Here is a 25277-nt window from a genome sequence, read left to right as displayed (position 1 = left end):
AGGGGCTAGACTGGTCCTGTTTCTCTCTGCGCCTTCTTCTCACACAAACACCTTATTCACATACATACATGTGCACATGTCAGCCCTTGAGGAAGTGAAGAGACAGCAGAACAAGACTAACGGCACTCCCTCTCATGTTCCAGGGCCAGGTGAGATGCAAACAGGCAAAGATTTTGTTACAGAAGTCCTTCACTTTACAACCGCGTAAAGGATTACTCAATTCACCATGCGCTCAATGCATGTTCTGTTTGGGCCCCTGGAGACGCCAAGCTCTCTTCAGCAGCTCAAAAGACACACACACTTTTTTCATGACTCTTCCTAATTTTCAGCTAAATGCTTATGAACCAGATTTTGAGCTGATGACTTTTTTCAGGAGTTTGCTTCAGAAAATGACGCATTACTTCTGTTTTCCTGCTGTAAAATACGGTTAAATTCAATTTATTTTCATCTACTCTACACCTGATGACAGAACTTTTTACACAGCACCAGGCCTCCCAAATCCAAAAGCAGTCGATTAGGATTTATGTTATTTGAGTTTTATAATAGTTTTGTCAGAGAGTTTGTCAGAGCTCTCGGGGGTCTACTTGACCCAAAATATTAGTACTGTGTAGGATAACATGCCGAACACCTCATTGCCTGTGAAATAAATATATAATTGTTCATGCATAGTCCAAATGACATATAAAAAACATGAACATTTTCCTTATTTGGTGTAATGACAGTGCTTAGTGGTCATATCCATACCTTGTCACTCTTTGGTAAAGGGTAGAGTTACCATTTCAGTACTTTTCTACATATTGGGTTTTAATGAGCTCAAAAGAAAAGAAAAAAAAATATTTGAGAGTAAAAATTGTTTTAATTTTTCGCAATTGTAAGTAAAGCAAATGCTCGGGTTAATTATTTAGTCAGTTAAAAGAAAATTAATCAACAACTATTATAATACGAGATAAATTAATTTAGTATTTTACCAAATAAAAGGGCTCTAGCATTTCAAGGGGGAAATTTTGTCTATTGCGTATCATTAGAAACTTGATTGGTTAATGGGTGTTTTAGGCAAAATAAGGGATTGGAAGACTACACCTAGGACTCTGGGAACATGTAATGGCCACTTGTTGCCTTTGTTGCATTAGTTGCAGTGCTAGTAGGTTCATCTGCTGGCAGGTCAAGCAAAAAGCACTTGTACAAATGCTAAGGAAAGTTTTATGTTTCGCTTCAGAACATGAAAGTAGCCAAGTGCACTTTCAAGTAACTTTGAGATTACAGTATTGAGATATGATGAGTGGATGGATTTGTGTCGTGCTGGATGGTAGGGCCCCCCAGGTAATTGCAGCTGTTTCCTTCAAGGGTTTTTAAAATCCACATCAGTCACTCAGTCCCTGAGCGCCTGAGCCCCCCCACCCCCAGGAATGAGGATGCGTGAAACACAACGCGGGGATCTGCTTCAAGGCTACCAGGCACACATTTAGACACACACATACACAATACATTAGATGTTTTGATAGCTTCTGAGGCACGAAGCAGCACTATGATGCTCTGACATATGGAAGGTTAAAGGCTTCTTAAATATCCATATCAATCTGCGCACTTGTCAGTTTGACAATGACTGAAACAGAACACCATTAACAGTGTCAGGCAGTATGATCCTCGTCTGTGCAACATTAGAGAAATAGATGGCTCGCTGGAAGACATTCCTCTGGACGTTAGCCAAGCCAGTGCTTGGAGAGTGAATTATGGTTTTAGACTTTACGATCGGTTGTAATGGCACAATCTTTAACTGTTAGCCCTACATGTTGGGTTAGACGCACGTGTGTCCTCGAGGTTATTTTTTAATCACTATACCAGAGTGAGGGTTCGCCCCCTCGTTCGGTTCAAACGCCAGAAATATAAAAATGGACCTGATTGCATTGATTTCATTTTTCTGCTCTTTCTTGGTGATGCGTATGTATGCTTGTGTCCATGCGAGGCGATTGTCCTCCTCGTGCTGTACAGAAAGCATTGTAGTCTGCTCTCCCGGGATGGGAGATGTTTTGTTTTTTGAGCTCTTTCACACCAGCTCTCCCTCTTTTTAACACAATAGCTCTCTCCTCTCACCCAGCGTGGCAACCCTTTCAAACGGGAAGCTCCAGGTCAGTTTCCCTTGCCAAGTTTTGCAGCCTGCCATGTTGTCTATTCTGCTCAGCTATTTAAAAAATGTTGAATATCAACAATGGCTTTCACTGGTGCATTGTCAACTTTTGTATGAAGCAATCTTGGCTGAATGAGATGGGTCCCAGAGCAGGGAGAGCTCAGCTGCAGTGTGCACTACCTCACCAGTGACTGCCCGGGTCTCTCGCTCTTTATGTGTCTCTGCTACACTGGGAGCTGCCATGGTGGTGGTACTCCTCTCCGAATGGCCGTGGTCGGAGTCTGGGCTGAGGCCCTTGGATGTGGATGTCATTGCTATCTTCCGGTCCATGGTCCTGCTCCTAGGCCAGCTGACAGCCAGCTGTTGAAGGTGTGTCTAACAGAGGGATTGGGAAGCAGCAGCACCCTTGGGACCAGTCAGAGCTTGGTGAGTGTCCTCAATTTTGTGGCCAGAGTGGGAGGAGGTTAGTAGTAAAGAGAGGAGAGAAGAGGGAGGGGGGATTCAGGAAGATGGAGCAGAGCTTTGTGTTCTGTGTTTGCACGGTCTTTTCACATATAAGTATAAATATATATGTTTCATTTGTTAGTTATTTTATTTTTTAAGACAGATACTGTCACCTCTTGGTCTAGATGTCATTCTTATCAGCCGCAGTAGAATTAAAAATATCAGGGCACAAAAGTGTAGTAGAAGTTTGAGGATATTGACTCAAAATGCAAAGTATAAATGTCATAGTTCCGCTGTCCCATTTAAAAATAACTGACAAAGACTCCAAAAATCAGAATGCAACTCCGGCTACAATTCTTATATTTGCCAACTCTGTACAGTCGACAACCATTTTGACACTTTAACAGGGTTCAAACCCCCTAACTTGTCTTGTCTGATATGCACACTGGAAGCATCAGTGACTTTATGCAGAGCTCTGTGTTTTGGCACAAGCACATACATCTATGTTTGTGTAAGTGAAGAGAAAGATGAAAGCAAGAATGAGAGCTTGCCTCCAGATAATAGTAGCTTGGGCTCTTTGTCCTGCTGTCAGCCAGGAGAGGAGCGAGCCTGGAAATCGCTCCGGTGCAGCGGCAACATCTTGTATGTTTCATTGACATATCAGTCTGTGGGGCAATGAGCTGTTGCCTCTGCACTCCTCTCCACACATCTGGTGTGTGTGTGTGTGTGTGTGTGTGTGTGTGTGTGTGTGTGTGTGTGTGTGTGTGTGTGTGCCTGTGTGGGTGTCTGTGCAAATAGATGTCACACAAAGGTAGTTCTATAGTGTTAGTGAAAAGCGAAACTCGATATAGTGGATTGAGCTGCTCAGAAAAGGGGCAGTAAAATTTAGTTTAGCAGTTATATTAAGAATTAAGTGCAATGATGGTTTTTACTCTTATTTTTTTTAATGCTTTGACAATTTAAAAAAAAGAAATCATTTTCTTTCGTACTCAGAGGGTATAATAATTAGAGAGGTAAAACGCTAACATTTACTTAAGAGATTCAGGTACCTATTCTAGTTTGGACGAGACCAAATTGATTTGAAAATTAAAAATTTACTTCTCATCTTGCATCATCACAAGATCAACTCCAGCATGTACATTTTTACATTCTGTCGTAACACAGGTATCATTTTGTCATGTTCCTCTGATATTAATTCCTTAATGCAGCAAAAAAAAAATATTACTCAAGTGTGATTATAGATCTTGCAGAAATATTTTTTTAATGTACACCTGAAAGCTGGAAATACTAGAGTTCCAGTAAACAGAGTTGAGACATCCTACCTTCTTGAGGACCTGTGTTGTCCTCTGTCTCACCTCTCTCAGCTCAACCCAAGACAAGGTGACCAAATTCATCCCAGGCCAGCCCATCCATTATCTTGTCAACACAGCCGGCTTCCCACCTTAGTTTGCTCTTCTCCCAGAAGACTTACTCTAATAAAATACGCAATAATCGCCACACTCATCTCATCGTGCTCAAGGTAATTAATATATTTAGAGGGCGATGGCTAACTCTTAATTAAATTATGCCTCTTTTAATGAGACCTTGACTGGGACAAAATTTATGACAGCTATCTACTTTATCAAGTGCTTAGCACGCAACATAGATTTGTCATTTTCTCCCAAATCACAGCTAGATTACACATAATGGTATTCATGATTTATATATCAATTTATGCTTGTTTGTTTCTTTATTTAAGATTTAATAAATTACCTCGTATAATTACCTAACCTAGTTTTGGGTTCCTAAGAGCCCCAATTTCCGCAATTAATGTTCAGCGCTGTATCGCTGTTACATATTCATTTTGGAGGAGAATACAGATAACAACTTGGTCACATTAATCATGTTACAAAATTGGGTGTATTTAATTAATTAAAGTTACACTGCAAATTAATTGTGCATTCTCACAATATTATCTTAAACTAATGAAGGTTTGACAAAGAGACTGTTTCATTTTTTAAAAGAGGCTAGATTAGTGGGATCTCAATTATGGCTAAAACAAAAGAGGGCTGCTTGCTTGGGCATGGCGAAAAGCAAAAAGTGACGATTCGGCACTTTCTTCCAAACAAAAAACTGAGAAAGTTTCCATTGTTTTTGGAAAAAACGGAACATGGCAATGATTCAAAAGATACATGGAAAATAATGAGTGCTGCAATTAGCCGGTCAGGCAATAACAGTATTTAAAATGATCATCATATAGAGGTGCTTGATAATGCCATTCACAGGCAGCAGCTTCCGAGCAGCAGGCATCTGCTGTCATAACTTTACCACCGGAGCGAAAAAAGCATCTGGAGGCCTAATTTAAACTGTGTTTTCTTTTGTTAGACGTATACAGCCTTTGGTATTATTCAGAGAGCATGTCATAACGCTCTGAAAACCACCGTGTATGCAGCAAACCCTTGTGACGAGCAAATGAGATTTAATATAACGTCTCGATAGGAAAAGGGAAGATTGCACAGATCAGAGGTTCAAGTGTGAACTGAGCTTCAGCTCAGGAAGTTTAGGCAACAGGCTCCTTTTCCTGAGCAGGCACAGAAGTGATCGTGTTGCGCACCAGGTGGCTTAATCCGGCCTCACCCAGTGGCTCAGAAGCAAAACTATATTTATTGAAATTTTCTGCTTAATTTAAGGTGAATTGAAATTAGCTTTCAGTGGACAGGAGCTTATCATTCACAGTAATTAAGTATTTTATTTTTCATTTAACGCATCATATACCAAATGTTTTCATATGAATGTTTCTCCTAATCTGCTGAGTAAACGTAAAGAGCCTTTGTCTCAGATATGACTTAAAGGAGCTAATAATCATCGTATGTTCATCCAAAAATGCCTCCACCGATGTCCTCTACTGTGATCTAATTTCATTTGCTTTTAGCTTCATTAGTCAATAACCACAGGAAAAAAAGTGCTTGTGTCAATTATGGGAACTCCAAGGGTCAGTGAGTATATGAATTTTTAAATACACACTGCTGCATGTGATTATATTAAGTGGTCTTGTAACAATGATTAACCCCGGTGTGTGTGTGTGTGTGTGTGTGTGTGCACGCCCCCGAGCAATTTTGCATGCACTTAACGTGTTGAGCGCACTTGATCAAATGTGTTTGAAATGTGCATCCCTAAATGATGAGCAACCACAACCAGAGAGGGTGAGTTGATGAAGTGAAAAACTATTCCTATAGGCTGAGTGAGATGGAGCTGAGTGTTGTGTGGTCACGCCTTGTCTGCTCGCGACAGCGGCGGGTTAAAGAGATTACACTGGGTCCATGTCAGCAGCCTTGGCCTTGCTCACACAAGAACATAATGAGGAAGGACATGCTTGGCCTGGCCGGGAGAAAAAGAGGCTGAAGTTTGAATCATTCTTCGCAGACAGCTGCAGGATGCAAACAGCTTTTTGTGTGTTGTTTTTACGGGCAGAGGTCGATAAGTAAAATGGATAAATTCCACAGAGCTGAGCGAGGTGGCCGTGGAGTGCAGACATATTGCTCCTGGGCTTCACTCCCCCACCACCACAATGAAAACACAAATTACTCTGCTACAGTGGAGGCATAATGCAGCGTTTTCCATTAGCCCAGAGGCCTCCTGACAGACTTACAACACCCCACTAAAGCTCTCCTAAAAAAAAAAATCAGAAATCTGTCCTCGGATTGTGTTTTGGTTCTTTCGAAGGTTTGAGCCTCTTCACCTAATAACTGAACTTACACGGGTTTTCTGCCTCGCATGGGCCCGAATTAAGGGACGATCCTCAGGGTTGCATCCCAACATGTTGTGATTTTACTAGTCCTCCCGCTTCGTCCTTCATCCTTTCTGTGACGGATCAATCGAGGAGAAGTGACGACACGGAGCGGTACCTAAGAAAATCATATTTCTCTTGAAGATCAGTGTCCTCTATTTGTTCTTTGTCCTGATGCACACACAGTAATGTTCACTCTCCTTCTCCTGACCCCTTTCTGTCAGGAGGCAGTGCACGCACACTTAAAACCTTCTTCAACAAATCCTATTCATTTGAAGGTTTTGGCCATCACTTATTTGGACCAAATTTTTGCATTGATTTTTTTTTTTTTTTTTTTTTTGAAAATATTCAATTTTTCAACATAATAAAAAGCAAGCTTTCTTGAATTAAAGGTCTTTTAGGTCTTCCCCAGTTATATCAATTTATTGTCTGCTTCTCAAAGAGAGTTTGTTGTTTCCTGAGAAGTTTTCAATCAACCAGAACTTTGTGCCAGAGCAGAGTGCAAAAATATTCTTATATTATTATTTATGCCATGAGAAAGGTCTTATCACTTTGATGGTATTTCAAAGTAAACCAAAAACCCACATTAGGTGAAGCTCTTGTTCCTAACAGATCTGCCATGTGGAGCCTCAATAGATGCTATCAGTAAGTAATATAAATTAGGTTTTTTATGATACCTGTTGCTGGACTAGCTCATAATATTAATGTCTGAATTTCCCAAAGGAAAAAAAAAAAGCAATTTGCAGAAGACTTTAGATTTATTTAGCTTCAGCTTTAGTATGATTTTTTTTTTTGGCATAAATTAATAAAAATGCTAGACTCAAAGAGGTTATATAAAACATTTGACCAGTTTAAACGGTTTTATAAAATGAAACAATCAAATAAACAAAACAAAAAAACTTAAGATCCGACAGAGTAAAAATGTTTCCTCAGCCATGACTCCGCATTACACACAGACATTAAACATTTTAATGCACTTTTGTTAAGTAGTTTTGTCAGCTATAACTCTCATGGGTCAAATAAGTCAAATTACCATCAGGAATACTAGCCCTGCTTTGTGAAATAAAGAGGTGATAATGGCAGCACTTTTATTACTTTAAATGACCCGTGAATATTATTTTACCTGTGTTGAACTGGGAGGACGCAACCATTCACGCCGACACAATGGGAACAGCAGACCGTGCGTAAATTGCATCTTCATTTGCATTCCTGGTCCAAAAATCATGCAAATCTTAATGAGACAGTCTCCATTGTGGCTGTAATTGAAAACCCATTCTTTGTTAATTGCTGTTTCTCAAAGGCCTTGTCCGCAGTCACTGAGCTGAAACAAAAAAAAAAAAAAAAAAAAAAAGTTATTGATTCTGGAGGTCGCGGGGTTTAAAATGGACACGTAAAATAATGTTGTTTACTGTGGGATTGAGGTACGACTTTCGATTGTAAAAGAAATCATCTCCCTTTTCGGCAGTTATTAAAAATTTAAGAAAAACCTCGCAAACGAAGGCTGTAGCGGTTTTTTTTTTTTTTTGTTTTTAAAAAAAAAAAAAGGCAACGAGAAGCAATAAATGAAACGCTAGTGTCATGTCGTTGTTTGCAGCTGGCTGGTGAGCGCCCGAGTCTTGTCCTATAATACTAAAGTTGAGCGCATCCGTCGCCCAACTGAAAGTGTCCGACCATAAAGCTCCTCTGACAGCCGAGCGAAGCCGGATGCGGACATGAGGACTGTGTCCAAAGGTGGGATTATTGTCGTTCTGTGTCAGTCAGTCGACCTCAATAGGTTGTAATTCACCTAAATCTCTTTGCAAATATAACTGACATTTTCTGGTTTGTTTGTTTTTTATTTTCTGGGCCCAAAGGTCCACAATTGGACCCATTCTTCAACCAAAAAAAACCTTTATTTCTTTGATTCCTGTCACATTCTCGCACCGGTTTCAGTGCTGTGTGTCATGTAAATATCCAATTTTTAAAAAAAATAAATGAAAAAAAAAAAATTTGCTTTTAAATGGATCCGGTACATCTTCATTGTAACGAAAAATGCTAAAACACCATTAGTTTCTCCTCAGAAATCGTCGGTCTGGGAGGAAAACCTCTTTTTTTTTTTTTTTTTGCGCTACACGCGCATGCGCGGTGCATCCGCTTATTTTAAACATTAAGTCGTCCCGGATCGACGTGATTGCACGCAGCTTATATCCTCCCGTCGGGACGTCCACGTATTTCCCAACATTCAACAGTGGGACCCCGCGGCCGCCCGCCCCGTCGGGCTCGTCGAGTCTCTGAGTCAGAGCAGGGCTGTGCCGGTGGTCCTCCGATCCTTAATTAGGAAATTAGCCGCACAGAGGCCCTCATTACCAAACTCCGGGCTACTCCTGGTGGGGTTTTCTCCCCCCCCCCACCCCCCCACCTTTCTCTCTCTCTGCTACCGGTCAATTTCCATAAGAAGATTACAAGCGGATCAGTATTGAGATCTGCCCAGATAAACAAATAACTGGCTCCCGAGAATTGGCTGACTACTAATTGGACGTTAGTTTTATTGCTCTCGCTCTGTTTGTAACGCCCCATTGAACGTGAAAATTAAATTCATGAAGTGATGTCTCTTTCTCAGCTGATTTACTACAACCGTGTGGCTGAGGGGCTACAGGCTTCCCCTTCCCCTAAGATAACAGATCCTTCTTCTATTCTTTATGCTTTTTTTGTGCCCACATAAAAACCGTAAATATTGTTGGCATCTTTTTCTTTGTGCCTTTTTTTTTTTTTTTTTAGTGTAATTTATATAGCCTGAATAAGTGTCTATAAAGGCTGCGTAATCCGCGTTATATCCTTGATGGGATATGCCTGTATTTAAAACAACTGGGGCGTCGAGTTTTTAATTTTGACTTTAAAAAACAACCACTTTAATTCAGCCTTGGGAAGAAAGGAGGGCGCCGGCGACATGACTGATACGATCGGTTTGGTTGATGATTTAATGGAAGCCGCTTGTTGAACCCGTAAACGAGAGGGAACGTTGATCTTCTCTCAGTGTTTTCACACAAAAAGACTTGTCAAACATTTTTCATTTTTGATATTTGCTGTCCGCAACGGTGATAAAAGTGGTGAATTAAAAATGACACCACGGTGAGCCCTGCATCTAATGTGTGTGTGTGTGTGTGTGTGTGTGTGTATAGATGCAGGAGGCCTGCAGAAGCTGCGTTTTTAAGTTTTGAAAGCTCCGGGAGGTGAAACGCGCTCGAATGCACATGGCACAACGACCCCCCGCGGAGCCCATCTCAATACTCAGGTGTCAATGGCCGCTCTCGATGGGCGATTCGCTTCGCGGCCATTAGCAGGTGTGAGGCTGGCCCCGTTGAGCCACCGGACTCCGCGGCGTTTCGGGTCGTTCGTAAGGAGGCACATGCAAATGAGGACCCCCCCCCCCGCACGGCCCCGTCATTTTAATAGCCATTAACACCGCGGAGAGAGAGAAAAAACGAGTCGGCAAACAGTAGGCTAGCCGATGCTTGTCGTGCATTTACTTTATTTTACTCTCAGGACGAGCAGTCGCTCGCATGGCCGAGCGAGGCTGGATGCAATGCGGAGTCTCGAAGTAAACCCCCCCCCCCGGGGACTAAAGAGATAGCCCGTCCTCTCCACAAGAGGTCGTTGATGTATTAAAGTTTTGCAGCACGGCAGAAACATCCAGATTACCGTGTCATCCATTTAACTGGGAATTAAACACTTCCAATTTTTCAGAAAAACGAGCCTGTGCTGGTTTTGTGATTCACTTGCTTCTGGGATTTTATTTCATTTTCAAAAATCCCAATATAATGTTCCTTGTGTCAATGTGGTCATCAACCTGATCCTGTTTTATTTCAAATGCGTTTATTCTTATGGGAAATTATTCTTCCTACCGTAAATTACTTTTTTTTTCAGCCTCTCGACAATTTGTGTCTTTAAGTTGTTTAAAGGGAAATTTATGATGTGGACTTTTCTTTTTTTTTTTTTTCTTTTTTTGCAGCGCCGAACTCCTGAGAAAATTTCTGAGCAGGTGGGTCCGATAAGGTTCTCGTGAAATATCTAAAGGCCATCAGAAAAAAAGAAAAGAGGAAAGAGAAAAGAGGAAAAGAGAAAAGAGAAAAGAGAGATATCAGTCTGCTGGAGGTTTTGACAGCGCCAGAGTCCCCCCAAAATAAGACAGGTTGTTTTTTTCTGTGTTGGCAAAATATGTTTTGTGAAACGGTGTTAAAAGAAAAAGCAACAAATGACAACAGGATATTTTTTTTGTGTCTGCCAAGAGCCCATTTTATTTCAATATCCCACTTCTCACTTGAAGTATTTGCACTGATTTTAGTTCGGGTTCGGCCCGTTGGGATCCGCCTCTGTAATGGATTTACTGGCACGGATCCATGACGACCCGTGTGTGTCCCTGCACCACACTCAAACTACACAGCCCGCGCTCTCAGTTCTGTATAAAGCGCAGCCCATGTGGTTCCACAAAAATCTCTGAAACTTTCTCTGCATGTTCGACACTCAGCTGTATTCAACCGAGTCCCAGATATAGCCAACATTTTTCATAAAACCACCTCTTTTTGGATTTAACTGGTTTCTGAAAGGACTTGGGCGCGATCGGGCAACGTCCGTTCAGGGAGGAAAACAAATCGGCCGCGTTTTCCCGTGAAATCCTCGTCTCCGCTGTCGGATCACAGAGGTTGCATGTCTATAATATTTTTTTTGCGCTCAGGTTGCTGGAGCTGCGCTGCTTGCATTAAAACTTCGCCTCTCCCTCCTCCTCCTAACCAAAACACGGCGCTGCGCGCTGCGGTTGGTTACAGGGAGCCGCGCGCCGATTGGCCGCCCGCTCCTCGTTTGTCACGCTGTCAATCCGCATCACATGGTCCGGCCACTAGGCCTATTAACAGATGAGCTTGGCGAACAAGTTTACAGACTTCTGTTCCAGAGCCGTGGGGGACGGAGCAGCTTTGAGCGGAGAGAAACCAGAAGCACCTGCAGACACATTCGCCTCTTTGGGCAGAACTTTTTTCCCCCCCCCATCATCTTATGAGATTGGCCAGCGCCTCTACCTCTTTGACTTTTGGCGCTGTTCTGTGAACTTTTTTTTTCTTTCTTTTTCTTTTTTTTCCCTTCTTTTCTTCATGTGCCTGTGAGCGAACACTAAAAGCCGCCTGAATGTATAACATGATGGAAACCGAGCTCAAAACCCCGCTCCCGCAGTCCAACTCGGGCTCGGCGCCGGGCGCGAAGAACAACAGTGCCAGCGACCAGGAGCGGGTGAAGCGGCCGATGAACGCCTTCATGGTCTGGTCCCGGGGACAGCGGAGGAAGATGGCTCAAGAGAATCCCAAAATGCACAACTCCGAGATCAGCAAGCGGCTCGGCGCCGACTGGAAACTTCTGACCGACGCTGAAAAGAGGCCGTTCATCGACGAGGCCAAGCGTCTGCGCGCTATGCACATGAAGGAGCATCCGGATTATAAATACCGTCCCCGCAGGAAGACCAAGACCTTGCTCAAGAAAGACAAGTATTCTTTGCCCGGGGGACTGTTGCCGCCGGGGGCCAATGCCGTCAACAACTCGGTGTCGGTGGGGCAGCGGATGGACGGTTATGCGCACATGAACGGGTGGACGAACAGTGCGTACTCCCTCATGCAGGACCAGTTGGCTTACCCTCAGCATCACAGCATGAACAGCCCTCAGATCCAGCAGATGCACCGGTACGAGATGGCGGGGCTCCAGTACCCGATGATGTCCTCGGCGCAGACCTACATGAACGCGGCTTCCACGTACAGCATGTCCCCAGCGTACACGCAGCAGACCACCAACGCCATGGGGCTGAGCTCCATGGCGTCCGTGTGCAAGACCGAGCCGAGCTCGCCGCCGCCGGCCATCACGTCCCACTCTCAGCGGGCGTGTTTGGGGGACCTGAGGGATATGATAAGCATGTACCTGCCTCCCGGCGGGGACAGCGCGGAGCATTCCTCCCTGCAGAGCAGCCGGTTACACAGCGTCCACCCGCACTATCAGACCGCAGGGACTGGCGTCAATGGGACGCTACCTCTCACCCACATCTGAGAGCAGCAGAAAAGAAAAGACTTCAAACTTAAAAAAGAAAAAAAAAAGAAAAAAAAAAGTACTTCGGATACTTGAACTTTTTTGGTTGCTAAAGAAACAACTTTCTCTCAACACCTTTTGAGTTGTCCGTTTTCAATGCATTTGAAATGGATCGAAACTGAACGTTGAGCCCATCAGAGTAACTCGCATTGCAAAGAGGCTTTTTATCACAAGTATAAGCAATCAACATATGTAGAAGAATTGGACTTCTATATTTTAAATAATGCCATATTTTCTCTCTATGAAAAGGCATGTGGCCTCATTAAGAGGCTGGTGTATTTCAGAAAAGCTGGATGGAAAGTTGGTACATAAATGTTTACACTTAATTTGTAGAATGTCAGTTGTCTCGACTGTGTCCAAATTTTTGTAGTCTCCCCCCCCCCCCTCATGACCTAGGTTTAAAATGAAATGTTAAGACTGTGCGGGTCGCAAACGCAGGTTTTATTTATAGTAACATTTTTTTTCTTTCTTTTTAGCTTGTGAACCCGATGTCTTGTCCCGTGAAAAATGTTCAAATTTGTTTTTGTAAAATGTTCTGTTCTGTGATGGTTTTGACAGTGTCATGTTTACTCATTATCCTGAACGAAAAGGTTTATTTAAACTGACGTTTCTACATATTTGAAGACCATCCTCTATTCTTAAATGCTGAATAAATTTGTATGAAACACGATTCGCGCCTCTGTCTTTTGTGTGTAATACGGGGTCTGAAAAATGTGCTCGTTTTTAAAACCTCTGGAGCGCAGGCTGCCTCCCAGGGGGGGCTTAAACGTGTGAAGTGATTATTTTAGAGGTGTATATGTGTAAAGATCGTCCAACACACTGAATGACAGTCTGTTATTTTCCCAGAGATAAGCTTGCAAGGACCAAACAACGGGAATTTTCACGTTTTACATGCTCACGGTTAATTTATTTCAAACAGTACAGGCACAGTGGTATTCTGACTTTGTCTTCATTGAGACGCTACTGTGGGAATAATTTGGTCTTCCGACTCCTTTACAAGCCTTAAAGATGTAGTGAAAGAATTATAATTTCTCTTTCCAGGACTTCAAAAAACTTGTGTAACCATTTTATTTAAAATCATCCGTTTAAATTAAGAATATAATTTGACATAATCCTTAGGCCTTTTCAATTTTTATCTGCTTTTTTTTTTTTTTTTAGTTTTGGAATTGACATTTGTATAAAAATGAAAGTAGTGTCAGTTCATCTTTTTACTTTTGAGTTGGTGAAAAGCTGCATTCGCCTTTTGCTTTAACTGAGTTGTACCACTTTTCCTCCCTAAGGTTTTGCCCAGGTCAGTCACTCATTTCAGTAGGAATTTGTTGAAGAACATGTTTCTCATATTTTATCACAAGAATTCACTTAGATCATTTCTACTTTTTAAAAATGAATTTAAGAATCTAAATATATAACACTAAAAGATATGAAGCAATGGGATGAGCGTTCAATTACGTCACATTAAAAAGTGGACTAAACTCACCCATTTTTCAGAAAATGATTATTATATTTATAAATATGTCCCATAAAACACAAGAGATGCCATCTGAAACAGTTTTAAAAACTTTTGTAAAATGATGCTGCCAAAGTTTAATATAATTTGTGACGGTCTGTTTGGCAAATATAAAAAAATTATCTATCAAATGACTCTAAAGACTAAAATAGAGTGTTTTGTCTGTTGACAGGTGATTTTCTTATTTAGTCTTTCATGTAATTTCTGACGTGCACAGAGAAACTTGAGTTGTGCTCATTTGGAACATTTTGAAATTGCTGGGCACTGTGGCGATCAGTCCATCTCCGATTTGGTTCTGTCAAAACTTGGTGATAACTAAAGCAACTACAATCTTGTATAGTATATTTTACTGTTCAGCAAATCACCCTGAAACTGCACCACATTTCATAACCTTGACCGGTGTCTCAACGCGCTCACTGTCGCTGGCACTCGTATATAAAACTGAGGTGTGTGGAAGAATGGACCGGCCTGCTGTTGCAGTACACCTTGGGATAAATAAGCTGCGGCCACCAATAGGGCCGAAGCAGTGGCGGTCCTGCTGGCCTTCCCACACTCCCTGTAGGACTTGATCCACAGCTCAGCACAGCGGCCTGGATTAGCCCCACGCACCTTTGTGGAGGGAAAGATTATCTAGACCTCCCTGCATTCACTGACAGGGTCTTAAGTCACTCTAGCGTGCCAGCAGCCACCCGTCACCTAATCACACTCTCCAACTCATTTTTTTGTAATTAAGCAGCTTTTCTCTTCCTGTTCCTCGGTGTCAGGGGTGTTCGCTGTGGACCGGACGGAGTGATGGTTTTTAGTCGTTTATCAGACTCAGGCAATTATGCGAGCCACAGGGTGGCTTTCACCTGCACAACTCCTCTGAGCAGTACACCAAGTTGTGGGTTAACTTTGGGCTAAAAAATGTTGAGGTCTCTGCTTAACAACTGACGCAAAAGTTTGAACATGTCAGCACAGTGAAATATTTCTTACAACTCCTGGGTCGGTAAAGCTCAGCTCTCTGTGTGATCGCAGGGAATTTGGCACCGTAATTTCATACCCACTGATGGTTTGGATGTGAAAGCGTGTGTTTGTGGGAAGGTGTGTGGCTACACCGTGCATAGCTCCTGGCTGTGTTTGAATGATCTGGCACTGAGGCCGTCCGAGTTTGGCTCCCCACCACCCTCGCCCCCATCCCCCCTTGCTCTCCCCCTGCTGAGCGCCCCGGAGGGCCTCTCTCTCTCCTGTCATGTGGAGCTCTGTGCCCACTCAGCAAGTGCAGGCATATCCCACTTCCATCTGCCTATGACCTCACAGCCCCTGTTTGTTTAACCCCCTCTCCAAAAACTAACCTAATTATAGCCCTGTAGAACATGGATTCAGCGGATTCCCAGTGGATTCTGCCACTGTGTGTCTGTGCGCACCTATGTATGTGCGCAGCACATGCAAAGCCCCAGCTTAACAGCAGCAGTGCCAAAGGCCATGTTTCAGTCGATCCTGTTTTTCCCTCTCCTCATATTATGTCAGAACATGTCCTGCCAGTTGCATGTCTTGTGGGAGCGTATGCGAACGAGTCGGTAAAAGTAATAAGAGTGTGTTTTGAGTGTCTCTTTCTACGTCAGTTCGATGAGTGGAAAACTCATTACACAAATCTGGCTGACAGACTGACGTTGGTGACATCACTAACTCGCCTGCTTGACTGGCTGGGCAACTTGCAGCAGGAACACACCTTCTGAACATGCTCTCAACTCTTCATGTAATCTCAAACTCAAATCTGGAACCTCCTCTCGTGTACAGACCAGACAACACCAACGCAACATATTTTGAGTGTAACGGATGAATGGATGAGCGGGCCTCGGGACTGCACCTATGACACAGTCAGACTGTATTGGTTTGCTATGGCCCTGGGATCTTCCGGAGGCCCTTTGAGTTGATACCGGAGGAACCTGGAGTGGCCTGTCCAGCTTGGGCAAGCCTGTCCAGAGCGGAGGGACTTGTGTGAGGTACTCAGATTGACAGCAGAGCGGTGTGTATGTGTGTGTGTGTGTGTGTGTGTAGAGGTACGGGGGTTGAGGGTGGGGGTTAATCTCCCTGAACTGGGGCAGATGTTGTTAACGAGCTCCTCTCAGGTCGACTCCCTGCGTGGGAAAATGGCATCAAATCCTCCTGGGGTCAGGGCTTTTGGGCTGACCCACTGAGAGCCATCCCTCTCCACTGCACCGTCCTCTCAATCCCCTCTCCATTCACTCACCTACTCATTCACTCACAGCACTCACCAGAGACACTAGAAAATCACATTTGACCGTTTTTATACCTCTCCCCTTTTAAGTACGTCCCCAATTTTCTGCTCCTTGCCCGAACCAACGTGAGCACCGGCAGACTTGTTCCGTGATGCAAATGTCTCATTAATGATAGCTGCGGTTGGATTGCCGTGCCTTACACATCCACAAGGAATGCTGAGTGGGAAATGCTTCAAGTCAAGCATGCCACCACTCCAGAAACTGCATCTGCCCAGCAGCAAGTTACTTCTGTATATGTCAGTGGAAAGCAAATTAGTTTGAATTAAGGCCTTATAGACTTTCAGGCGCCGAAGCTGCTCTAGGGTAGGGCAAGTAAAAGAAATGGAGGGTCCCAACTGTCTTTACAAACAAGTCAAAAAAATTACGTTTAATATTCTGTGAATGGTTTTTCTCAACCTGCATTACTCACATATTTGGCCCTGATCTCACACAGGAGATCTCTGTTGAGGGATATATAGCACATTGGAAACACCCGGCACCTGTGTTACAAAGCACGGTGGGACTTTTGAGTACAAGTGCAGTCTTTTAATGTCAGGGAGTCAACCGGCAATCTGTTTCAAATGATTACAATTAGGGAGAAGAGAAAGTTCCATGTATCATCACCATGGTGTTTTTTTTTTGACCTATGTATAGACTGTATACACTGTGCACATGAGTTAGCTGTGATGTGGTTACTCCTCATCAGTCATATCTGGAATGGGCATGTCTCTTTCATGTCAAAATGCCATCTCCAGGGTTTATCCTGACTTAGGTTTTAATGTGAGGGTCATCCATTAAGGTGTCTCACTCTGAAGGTGTGTTTACCTTGCCCCAGCAGGTGTGTGTGAATATGAGACATGTCAAATATGAGACAGGATTACTGCCTCTTTTGTTCCAAACAAAACAAACACAAATCACACGAACAGCTGAAATGGGAGGATTGTGTTTTTTTTGCTGCCTGGGTTGTATGTTTAGAGAAGTTTTCAGATGAGGATCCTTTGACGTTTTGTTCAGGTGAGCGCTTCTGAGGTTTACTTCAACTTGTTTTTGCTTGTAATTGTGGTTGGAGGAAGATGTGTAAAACCACACGCACACACACAAACACACACACACACACACACACACACACACACACACACACACACACACACACACACACACACACACACACACACACACACACACACACACACACACACACACATGCACACACACAAGCACACAAGTAAGAATGAAAGTGGATTTAGGTTCTCTTCCTGAATAACCTGTGTGGGCAATTACATACAAAGGGCTGGTTCTAATGTGCATTAAGGATAGCTCAGACCCCAAGTGAGGCTTTCTAGTGTGTAAAAGCGTGTCTGCTGCAGATGGTCCCTTTCTGTAGCACACATCACTTTGTCTATGAACACTGGAGCATGTAGCGTTGCTTTTAATTTGCCAAACTAGAGTTCTGACCCCACTTCTGACCTGTCTTGGAAGCCCAGAAAAACGGGGCCAAGTGTAAGTGTGCAAATGTACATACTATGCCCTGGGACAGCGAAGAGAGTATGGGACTGCTGCAAGACAATGCAGAGTTGGGGGAATAAGGAGTTAAGGGGGTGACAAGGGGGGAGATTAGACCTCTCATCTAGGCCACAGATATTGATTAGTGTTTGTTGAGGACAGTGAGAGGGAACACAGATTGACAGATACACAATGGTGGTGTGGTGACTCTGCTCCATCAGAAGCTGTCTGATCATATCGCTATTGTCAGGAGCTGTGTTCATTCAGTAACCTGTACCCACGTGTGTGCCCCCCCCCCCCATAAACACTCACCCTGTATGCACGCACACACACACGAACACGCACACAAACACAAACACACACAAACAAAAAAATCAAACAAAAAATAAAAACAAACTTGCACATGTTGTAAAGAAGGTATGTTGTCAAATGGACCCAAAGTACGAGCAAAGATTTATTTTCCTGGGGGCACCGGTCAGGTTGTGGGGACTTTGTCTTTTAGTGCAGCCCAATTGGTGTGTATGTCTGTCTGTCTGTCTGTGTGTGTGTGTGTGTGTGTGTGTGTGTGTGTGTGTGTGTGTGTGTGTGTGTGTGTGTGTGTGTGTGTTCGTGTGTGTGAGCGTGTGTGTTTGTGCGGTTTATGGGAGTGTAACCCTGGGAACATGGGGGGAGGTGGAACACACTCAGCTATGGGTCAGTCCTGACTGACTCTGTCACTTATTGATTAGTTGCCATGGAGAGTTAGTCAGGCCATCTCTCTTGGAGGTGTGTCCCTGAGGGCCGGCAGCACTGCCCAGATGAGCCTGTGGAGGCTTTGTCTGCAGGGGGTGAGTGTGTTTGTGTGTGTGTGTATCTTGTGTACACTGTGTGTGAGTTTGAGCGTGTGACCTCGCTAATTCTCACTCGCACTTCCTTCATCCTCACCCCCCCCCCCTTTTTTTTGACGCCCTGTGATACTTTTTCTTGCACTTTTGCATCATTATCCTGTGTGCACCGACTCCCAGCTTCATCTGCAATATCTCTGAGAAAATGCGTCAATGTTTATGCATACACCTACTCCCAAGGGACCTGTAATAATGGGGATTGTAAACAAATTGTCCAAATTTATTGAACTGTGAAATCCCCTTTATAGCCCCTGGATTTGCCTACTCATATGATCCCCCTCATCTCTGCTCTTGTATTGTCATTGTTCCCATCAAACATTAAGAAGAAGGGGTAGCAGGAGTGGGTGCATGAGGGGAAGATGGATGGTCAGGACTTGGTGGTGCCAGAGGTCCACCTGCAGTAGCTGACGACTCACTGACAGCCCAGCGGGGGACAGTGAGGGTGGTGGTCTTCACACCTCTCTAGAATAATTAGTAGATTCGGGACTACAGGTAGAGAATAGGGCAACATACCGGCATTTACGTTCAGAAACAAGGTAGAGAGTCAGAGATAACAAGGTGCAAAGATGATACAGTTCTCCATGCTTTATGATATTTTGCCTACACCTGTAAACTTCATCTGGACCAGTCTTTTATGAAGGGCACACAGTTTTAAAGGATAATCACATTGTTTTGCAACATATGTTTGTAGTTTTTTTTCCATTTTTTAAATTAGTAATAATATAATTGTATGCAACAAGTTAAAGGTTGAGATCAGGGAACATGGAGACAAAAAAAGAAGTCAGATGGGGCAAAACGATCAGACGGTCAAACAAGTTTTTAATAAAACCCCAAATAACTCCGAAGTTACTTGGAAAAAAAAACAAATGAGAATGGTAAATTGATTACACAAACTGTCCTTTGTAAAGAGCCATCGACGTTTACCGACTGAGTTTTTGGTTCAGCTTGGATGCACCATAATTACTGCATTCATGTATGCCCCTATGCAATGGCCGTTTACTACCATCATTTTGGGCGCATTCACTTTTGGTTTCTTCCACAAATACTGTATAGAGTAATTTAGATAATCTGGCTAAACTACTGGCTTGTTTACAACCTGTGTGAACGCCCGAATGCCCCTATTTCTTGCCCTGTTAGACTTTGTTGTAACAATGCCACCATATTCCCAGATCTCAGCAATTACCGAGTACGGACTTTTTCAAAACTGATAGATACGAAGCCCCAGAACTGTGAAAATAAGGATAAAAATTAGTAAACTGGATTTACCTCTTGTTGGTTCTCCTATTAAAGCATCCATAGTGGGCTGTGAATTTACTTAAAGTTTCAAGCATTGTCTGCAAAGAGAAAAACATTTTGGACTTGATTTTTCACTTAAAATTGTAAATTTATCGTCAGAATAATGCAAACTTCTTCTCTTTTTAGGAATATGCGCACAGAATTCTTAACCCGAAACTTGACGACAGGCCCCCACTATCCCTCCCTAATATCACACCTTGGATGCATAAACATGCCTGTGCTCCACACATCACCCCACCCCGGGGGGCCTGCATGGCTTTAGAGCCGCACTGTGACACCAATCAGGGGAGATGGCGGGCTCCTTTGTCATGCAAACACCAATCGCTTCTTGTCTTATTCAAATGTCTGCCCTCTCTCTTTCTCCTCTCCCTCACTCTCGCTCAACCCCTACCCTGCTTCAACCCCCACCCTCACCCCCCACACCCCCGACTTCAGCCCTCTCTCTCTCTCTCTCTCTCTCTCTCTGTCTCTCCCTCCTTCTCAAGTCCAAGTAAATCCTGGCTGAGAGAAGAGGGGAGCCTCCAGGCCCGGGCTGCTGAGGCAGGCTTCTCTCCTGGGGGTCAGCCTGTGTCTCAGCGCATGGGGCTGTTTCCAGGCCCAACCAAGTCCATTTCATATTCAAATGTTACAATCAGGCCTCTGACCCACAGGGGGCTCTTTATGGTTGTGGCCCCGGGTCGCAGGGTCAAGATGGTGATTTAATAGCTGAGGCAGAGGAAAGGAGCGGGGGAGCCAAGTGATTTAGGGGATGAATGAGTAATAAAAAAGCATTTTTCCTAAGTTGTCATGTAAATTTCAATCTTTATTCAATATGAGGCTCCCTCCACACTAGAGGCCTTCCTCAAAGGCTTTCCAGTGGACTTTACTCATTCAAAATTAAGAAAGTCCATTTTCTGCTTTTACTCTTGACTTGTGGTTGGTGTAAACAGTAGCTGATGGTGAAGCATCTGGGGATTAGGGATGGAGATAAGGACAAGTTAAAGAGTCATCGTGCTTGTATGGTGCCACTGTGTCTCAGATGTCCTCATGCTCTGGAGTGGCCTGTTATTCCTGTCCCCGAGGGTGTGTTCCAGCACAGCCGCTTCAGTGACACAGGCAGGATTGCGTCTTTATCTGTATGTGTGACAGAGTGGGAGCCGGAGTGGATTTGTGCTCGCATATTATGTGTGTAGCAGTTAACTCATATGGCTTTTTGTCTACAGGTGGAAGCTGGAGGAACAGTTAAGACCTGGACCTGGCACACTAAGTTTCAAATGATTTGCTGTGTCATTTAGATGTTTCTTCACTGGCATCACTCCATAATCCTCTCTATATGTGACTCACATGGTGTGTGCTGTTTAGGCATTCCCCTAACCTGACTCATCTAAACCCCAAACCAAGCCTCCCATCTCACAGCATCTATGATGAGGTGGCCGTGTTTTTTTTTTTCTTTTCCTTTTTCCGCTGCATCATAATCCTGGATTTGAGCCCAGTTCTGCTGATGTTTACATCCCAAGAATAATGCACAAAAGTAATGCAAGGACCCACCATTTGTTTTGAAATGGGCAGAAAGTAATATAACGGAGAATAAGAGGTAGATGTAATAAAAGGTGATTACAATCCCCATGACAGGCCTACTGGGTGGCAGCAATAATTTTAGTGGTGAACAAATAATGAATGAATGAACGAAATATATTTTTGTGTCTTGTCAAAAAGATCTCACATCCAAACTGGGTTATAAAACACTACTCAAGTGGAAATTACAAGACTTAATCTACAAATAAAGTAATGTATATTCTTATATACATATAAACTGTGTAGGTATGTCACCTCATTGTACCTAGTTCAGACCTAGCCGTACATAAAACAATCAAAAAACAAACAAATAAAAAACTAAATGAAACCCTAGAACGGTCAACAATCTTCAATCTTAGGCCTTAACTACAATTACTGGCCTCATGTCTGTCCAAAGCCTTAGAAATAAAATCTGCAAATGCAAAAACCTCACCTCATACTTCACCTGCTTAACTTTCTTTGAACCTGGATTTAAATAATATCCCCTTTAACTTATCCCCATCACTTACCAGTCAAACAAAATTCAATAAACTTTCAATTTCACCCAGATCACAGTATCTACACCAGTGTTCAACTTCCTCATTCCTACGACCTGCTTCAATTACAGCTGAAATAGTTAGTCAATAATTTGATTTGTCAGCCGACAGAAAATGAATCGGTAACAATTTAGCTAATTGATTAATTATTTTTAAAGCACAATTGGCTGCTCTCACCTTGTCCAATGTGAGGATTTGCCAATTTTCTCTGTTTTATATCACTATAAACAGAATATCTTAAGGTTTTGGACTGTTAATTGGACAAAAACAAAGCATTTGAAGAAGATTTGAAAACTGTAATGGACTTTTCTTTTCTTTTTCTTATTTATTTATTTATTTTTTTTACATTTTTTACTTGTCTGTTATTTTAAAGATCCAATGTTAAATCAATTTATCAAGAAGGTATCCTGTAGATTAATTGATAATGAAAATAATCATCAGTTGCAGCTCTAGTTCCATTACATAAGAATAGAGTCTCAACTGTGAACATAGTGATCTGTGTTTTTTGTAAGATGTAAATAAATACATTATATTTTTTTCACATAGAAAATACTGTTCTTGTGGATGGAATGTACAAAGCGTTGGTTTAAATATATTCTGACTATTTTCTTTGATATTCGGTAAATAGTTGATCCTTTATCGTAGTAACATCATTATCTTATCTATCATCAACCCACGAAGTAGCCTCGTAAGTTACAGATCAAGTTTTATCTCTTTTGAGAATTTCGGTGGCGATCGATACGTTCATACGCTTCCACTAACAGTAGCAGAGGCCAGAAGCAGAGGGCGACAAGGTGAGCTGAGGTTGAGGGGCCACTGCAGGGCAAGGTAGGGCAAGCCTCAGTGGGCCCAGCTGTAGCTCATAGTCATTACTGCTCCTCTACTGGTTTAGAAGAAAAGGGCCAGTCCCGCCACATGGCCACATGGCCACTCTGCCACGCCTGCCCCTCGTCCCCCTGCCGCACACACCCAAGAAGGCCTGGTAGCGCCAGGCGGCACCACTCGCAGTTTGCACTCCTCTCACGTGTGGCAACGCAGCGGAGCAAAACAGAGAGGTGCTGCAGGGTAGGGACGGGGCTGGGATGGAGGCAAGGGTGAGGGTTAGGAAGGGTGGGTGTAGAGGTTAAAACAGGGTAGGGGGGGTTTCTGTTCCTTCCTCTCTTATCTACTGACTCACCATTCTTTTCCCCATCCCCTCCTCTGACATCCCACCCCCACCCACCGCCCACCCCCACCCACCCCCCTTCTCTCCCTTTTGTGGCCTGTGCACCTGCAGCCCTTGAGTCTGGGCAATAAAGCTGAAGGATTTGTCTACTGGAGGTTGGAGGAAAAGTGGGGGAATCATTAGACAACATGGGAAATACAAAAGCAACAGGTTTAAACTGTGGTTGTTTGACATGGTGCAATGCCATATTCCACAGTGATGGGCTTGATGTAATGCAGTTTGACACAGAAGGAGCGGGTTTAAGCAGATTTGCTTCTAGATTTACACCCTGTTTGGGTTAGTGTCATTATGAATCAGTTTGATCTGACACATGATCAGCTTTCAACCCTTGCATGCTTTACTTCCATTTAGTGGCCTCGTACGTAAAATGAACAAATCTCTGCCGTTCTATGAAGACCGTGTATCTCCAAACTTTTCATGTGATCAGAAAAGTTCAGCTTCGTGGCAATGCATTTATGAAATAATGCTGTGGTTTATTACATTTAAGAAGGATTTTTTTTAATCCATAGAGGAACACCTAACTCTTCAGTTTATCCGAAAAATTCAAAATCATCACTTTGGACATTTTAAACTATTTTACTTAGGGTTGAAGTGACAGTGCAGCAGTAAAATGTGAGTTTCACAGACACGTTTAGGCAATGGGTAGGTTGTAAACAAAATGGATCAGCATGAACATATACATTTTTTTTTTAATATATATATGTCAACAAATCCAAAACCAAGTGCAAAAGACAAGCTGGGAAAGTCAGTAAGTATTGAGATATGGACTAACCTGTTGTTGGTTATGTCTTTTCATGCTATAAGAAAAAAACAATTAACACCATCCTTATCCGCACTGGTATCTGTAACACTACTTTGTATGTTTTATTACCCGATTTAGGTGTCCAAAATTAACGCAGTGATGGGGATATACAGAGTCTTGTTCCGAATATGGCTCCCCAGCGAGGCTTGTTTTTTATAATCGCAAACCCCCCGAAGGTAAGTGTTCTACAAAAGTAAAAATATTCGACCAAACTGAAACAGTGGTTCAGTGTAACAAGAGTGTATGGGTGAAGTAAAATTCTCAGCCATGTTCTGCGGAGTCTCTGTTCAATTCCCCACCTGTTGTAATGTTATGTTCAGTCATGTAGAACTTTTCTCTCACCCGCTGCATGCCAGACCCCCCACATTGTAAATAGGCGCAAAGGGGAAAAGATTCAGTTCTTTCAGAGTGCGACCATGAAGGCAGAGGAAATCACTCTAAACGGTCTTAATTCTGCCATTAGATGAGTGGGAGCGCTGTGGGGATTGGCTGGCCCTATGCTCCATATTCACAGGAGCAGGATGAGGCTGGAAAGCCTGCTGAGAAAATGGTGTCGTAATCAGGAGCCGGCAGTTCTGCCTGATCAGGTACACTAGCCCCTCTTCTCGTTTCCTCAAACCCCCTCCTCCTCCCCGTCGCCTCTCTCCCCTCATTTCTCTTCCCTTCCCCTGCCCCGTAAGGAGATCCTAATAAGAGTTTGGACGTACTGAGCTCCTCTCATGTAAGGACCCGGCAGAAGGGGGACAGAGATGAGGCCTGAGGTGGGGGTTGGAGCTCGAGGTATGGAGTTATGGTGGTGGGATGGTGGGAGGCTCGTTTTTTTTTTTTTGTTCCCACATTTGATTATTCAGGTTGGCTGAACTAAATTCTGAACCCATAAAATTCGTATCCCCTCTAGGGGACCATTTGCATATATTTCAGTACCCCCCTCCCTCACATCCCAATTCCCCTTTTTTCTCAGAAAGTGAAAGAGAGGGCAAAGCAACCAGGCCTGTCTAGGCTTTAAGATGTCACCGTGGTGTGAAATATGGGCGAACAAGCAGGGTCTTTGAAACTCAAACTAACCCCCCACCAGCCTCTGAGCTGCTGCCACACACACACATATACAGACCTAGTCATCCTCTTGCACTCCACTGGTTGCTATTCTTAAGTAGGAATTAAATTTCCTGTCAGTGAATAGTTACATGCTCTGCAACTTTATTCTCAGCGTTGTGCGCATGAGATGCTTCCAGGTGTGCTGTAGTACTTGTTGTGAGTTCTAGTAATAAAGAGTCA

The 25277-nt window shown here is 43.3% G+C and overlaps 1 protein-coding gene across 1 annotated transcript; it reads left to right on the top strand.

Annotated features, from left to right (window-relative positions):
• The first annotated feature begins 11096 nt into the window (after positions 1-11096).
• Positions 11097-13086, top strand: sox3 (SRY-box transcription factor 3). Its single transcript, XM_040120831.1, has one exon. The coding sequence runs from the start codon at positions 11493-11495 to the stop codon at positions 12393-12395; it is 903 nt and encodes a 300-aa protein (XP_039976765.1). The 5' UTR covers positions 11097-11492; the 3' UTR covers positions 12396-13086.
• The last annotated feature ends 12191 nt before the right edge of the window (positions 13087-25277 follow it).

This window comes from Xiphias gladius, chromosome 23, assembly GCF_016859285.1.
Source record: "Xiphias gladius isolate SHS-SW01 ecotype Sanya breed wild chromosome 23, ASM1685928v1, whole genome shotgun sequence".
Taxonomy (NCBI): Eukaryota; Metazoa; Chordata; class Actinopteri; order Istiophoriformes; family Xiphiidae; genus Xiphias; species Xiphias gladius.
Note: the sequence above shows the minus strand (reverse complement) of the source record. Positions and strands in the feature narration are given on the sequence as shown.

What these genes read in the sequence shown, in the direction of transcription:
- sox3 (XM_040120831.1), top strand. Translation starts at nt 11,493, where the DNA reads ATGTATAACATGATGGAAACCGAGCTCAAAACCCCGCTCCCGCAGTCC.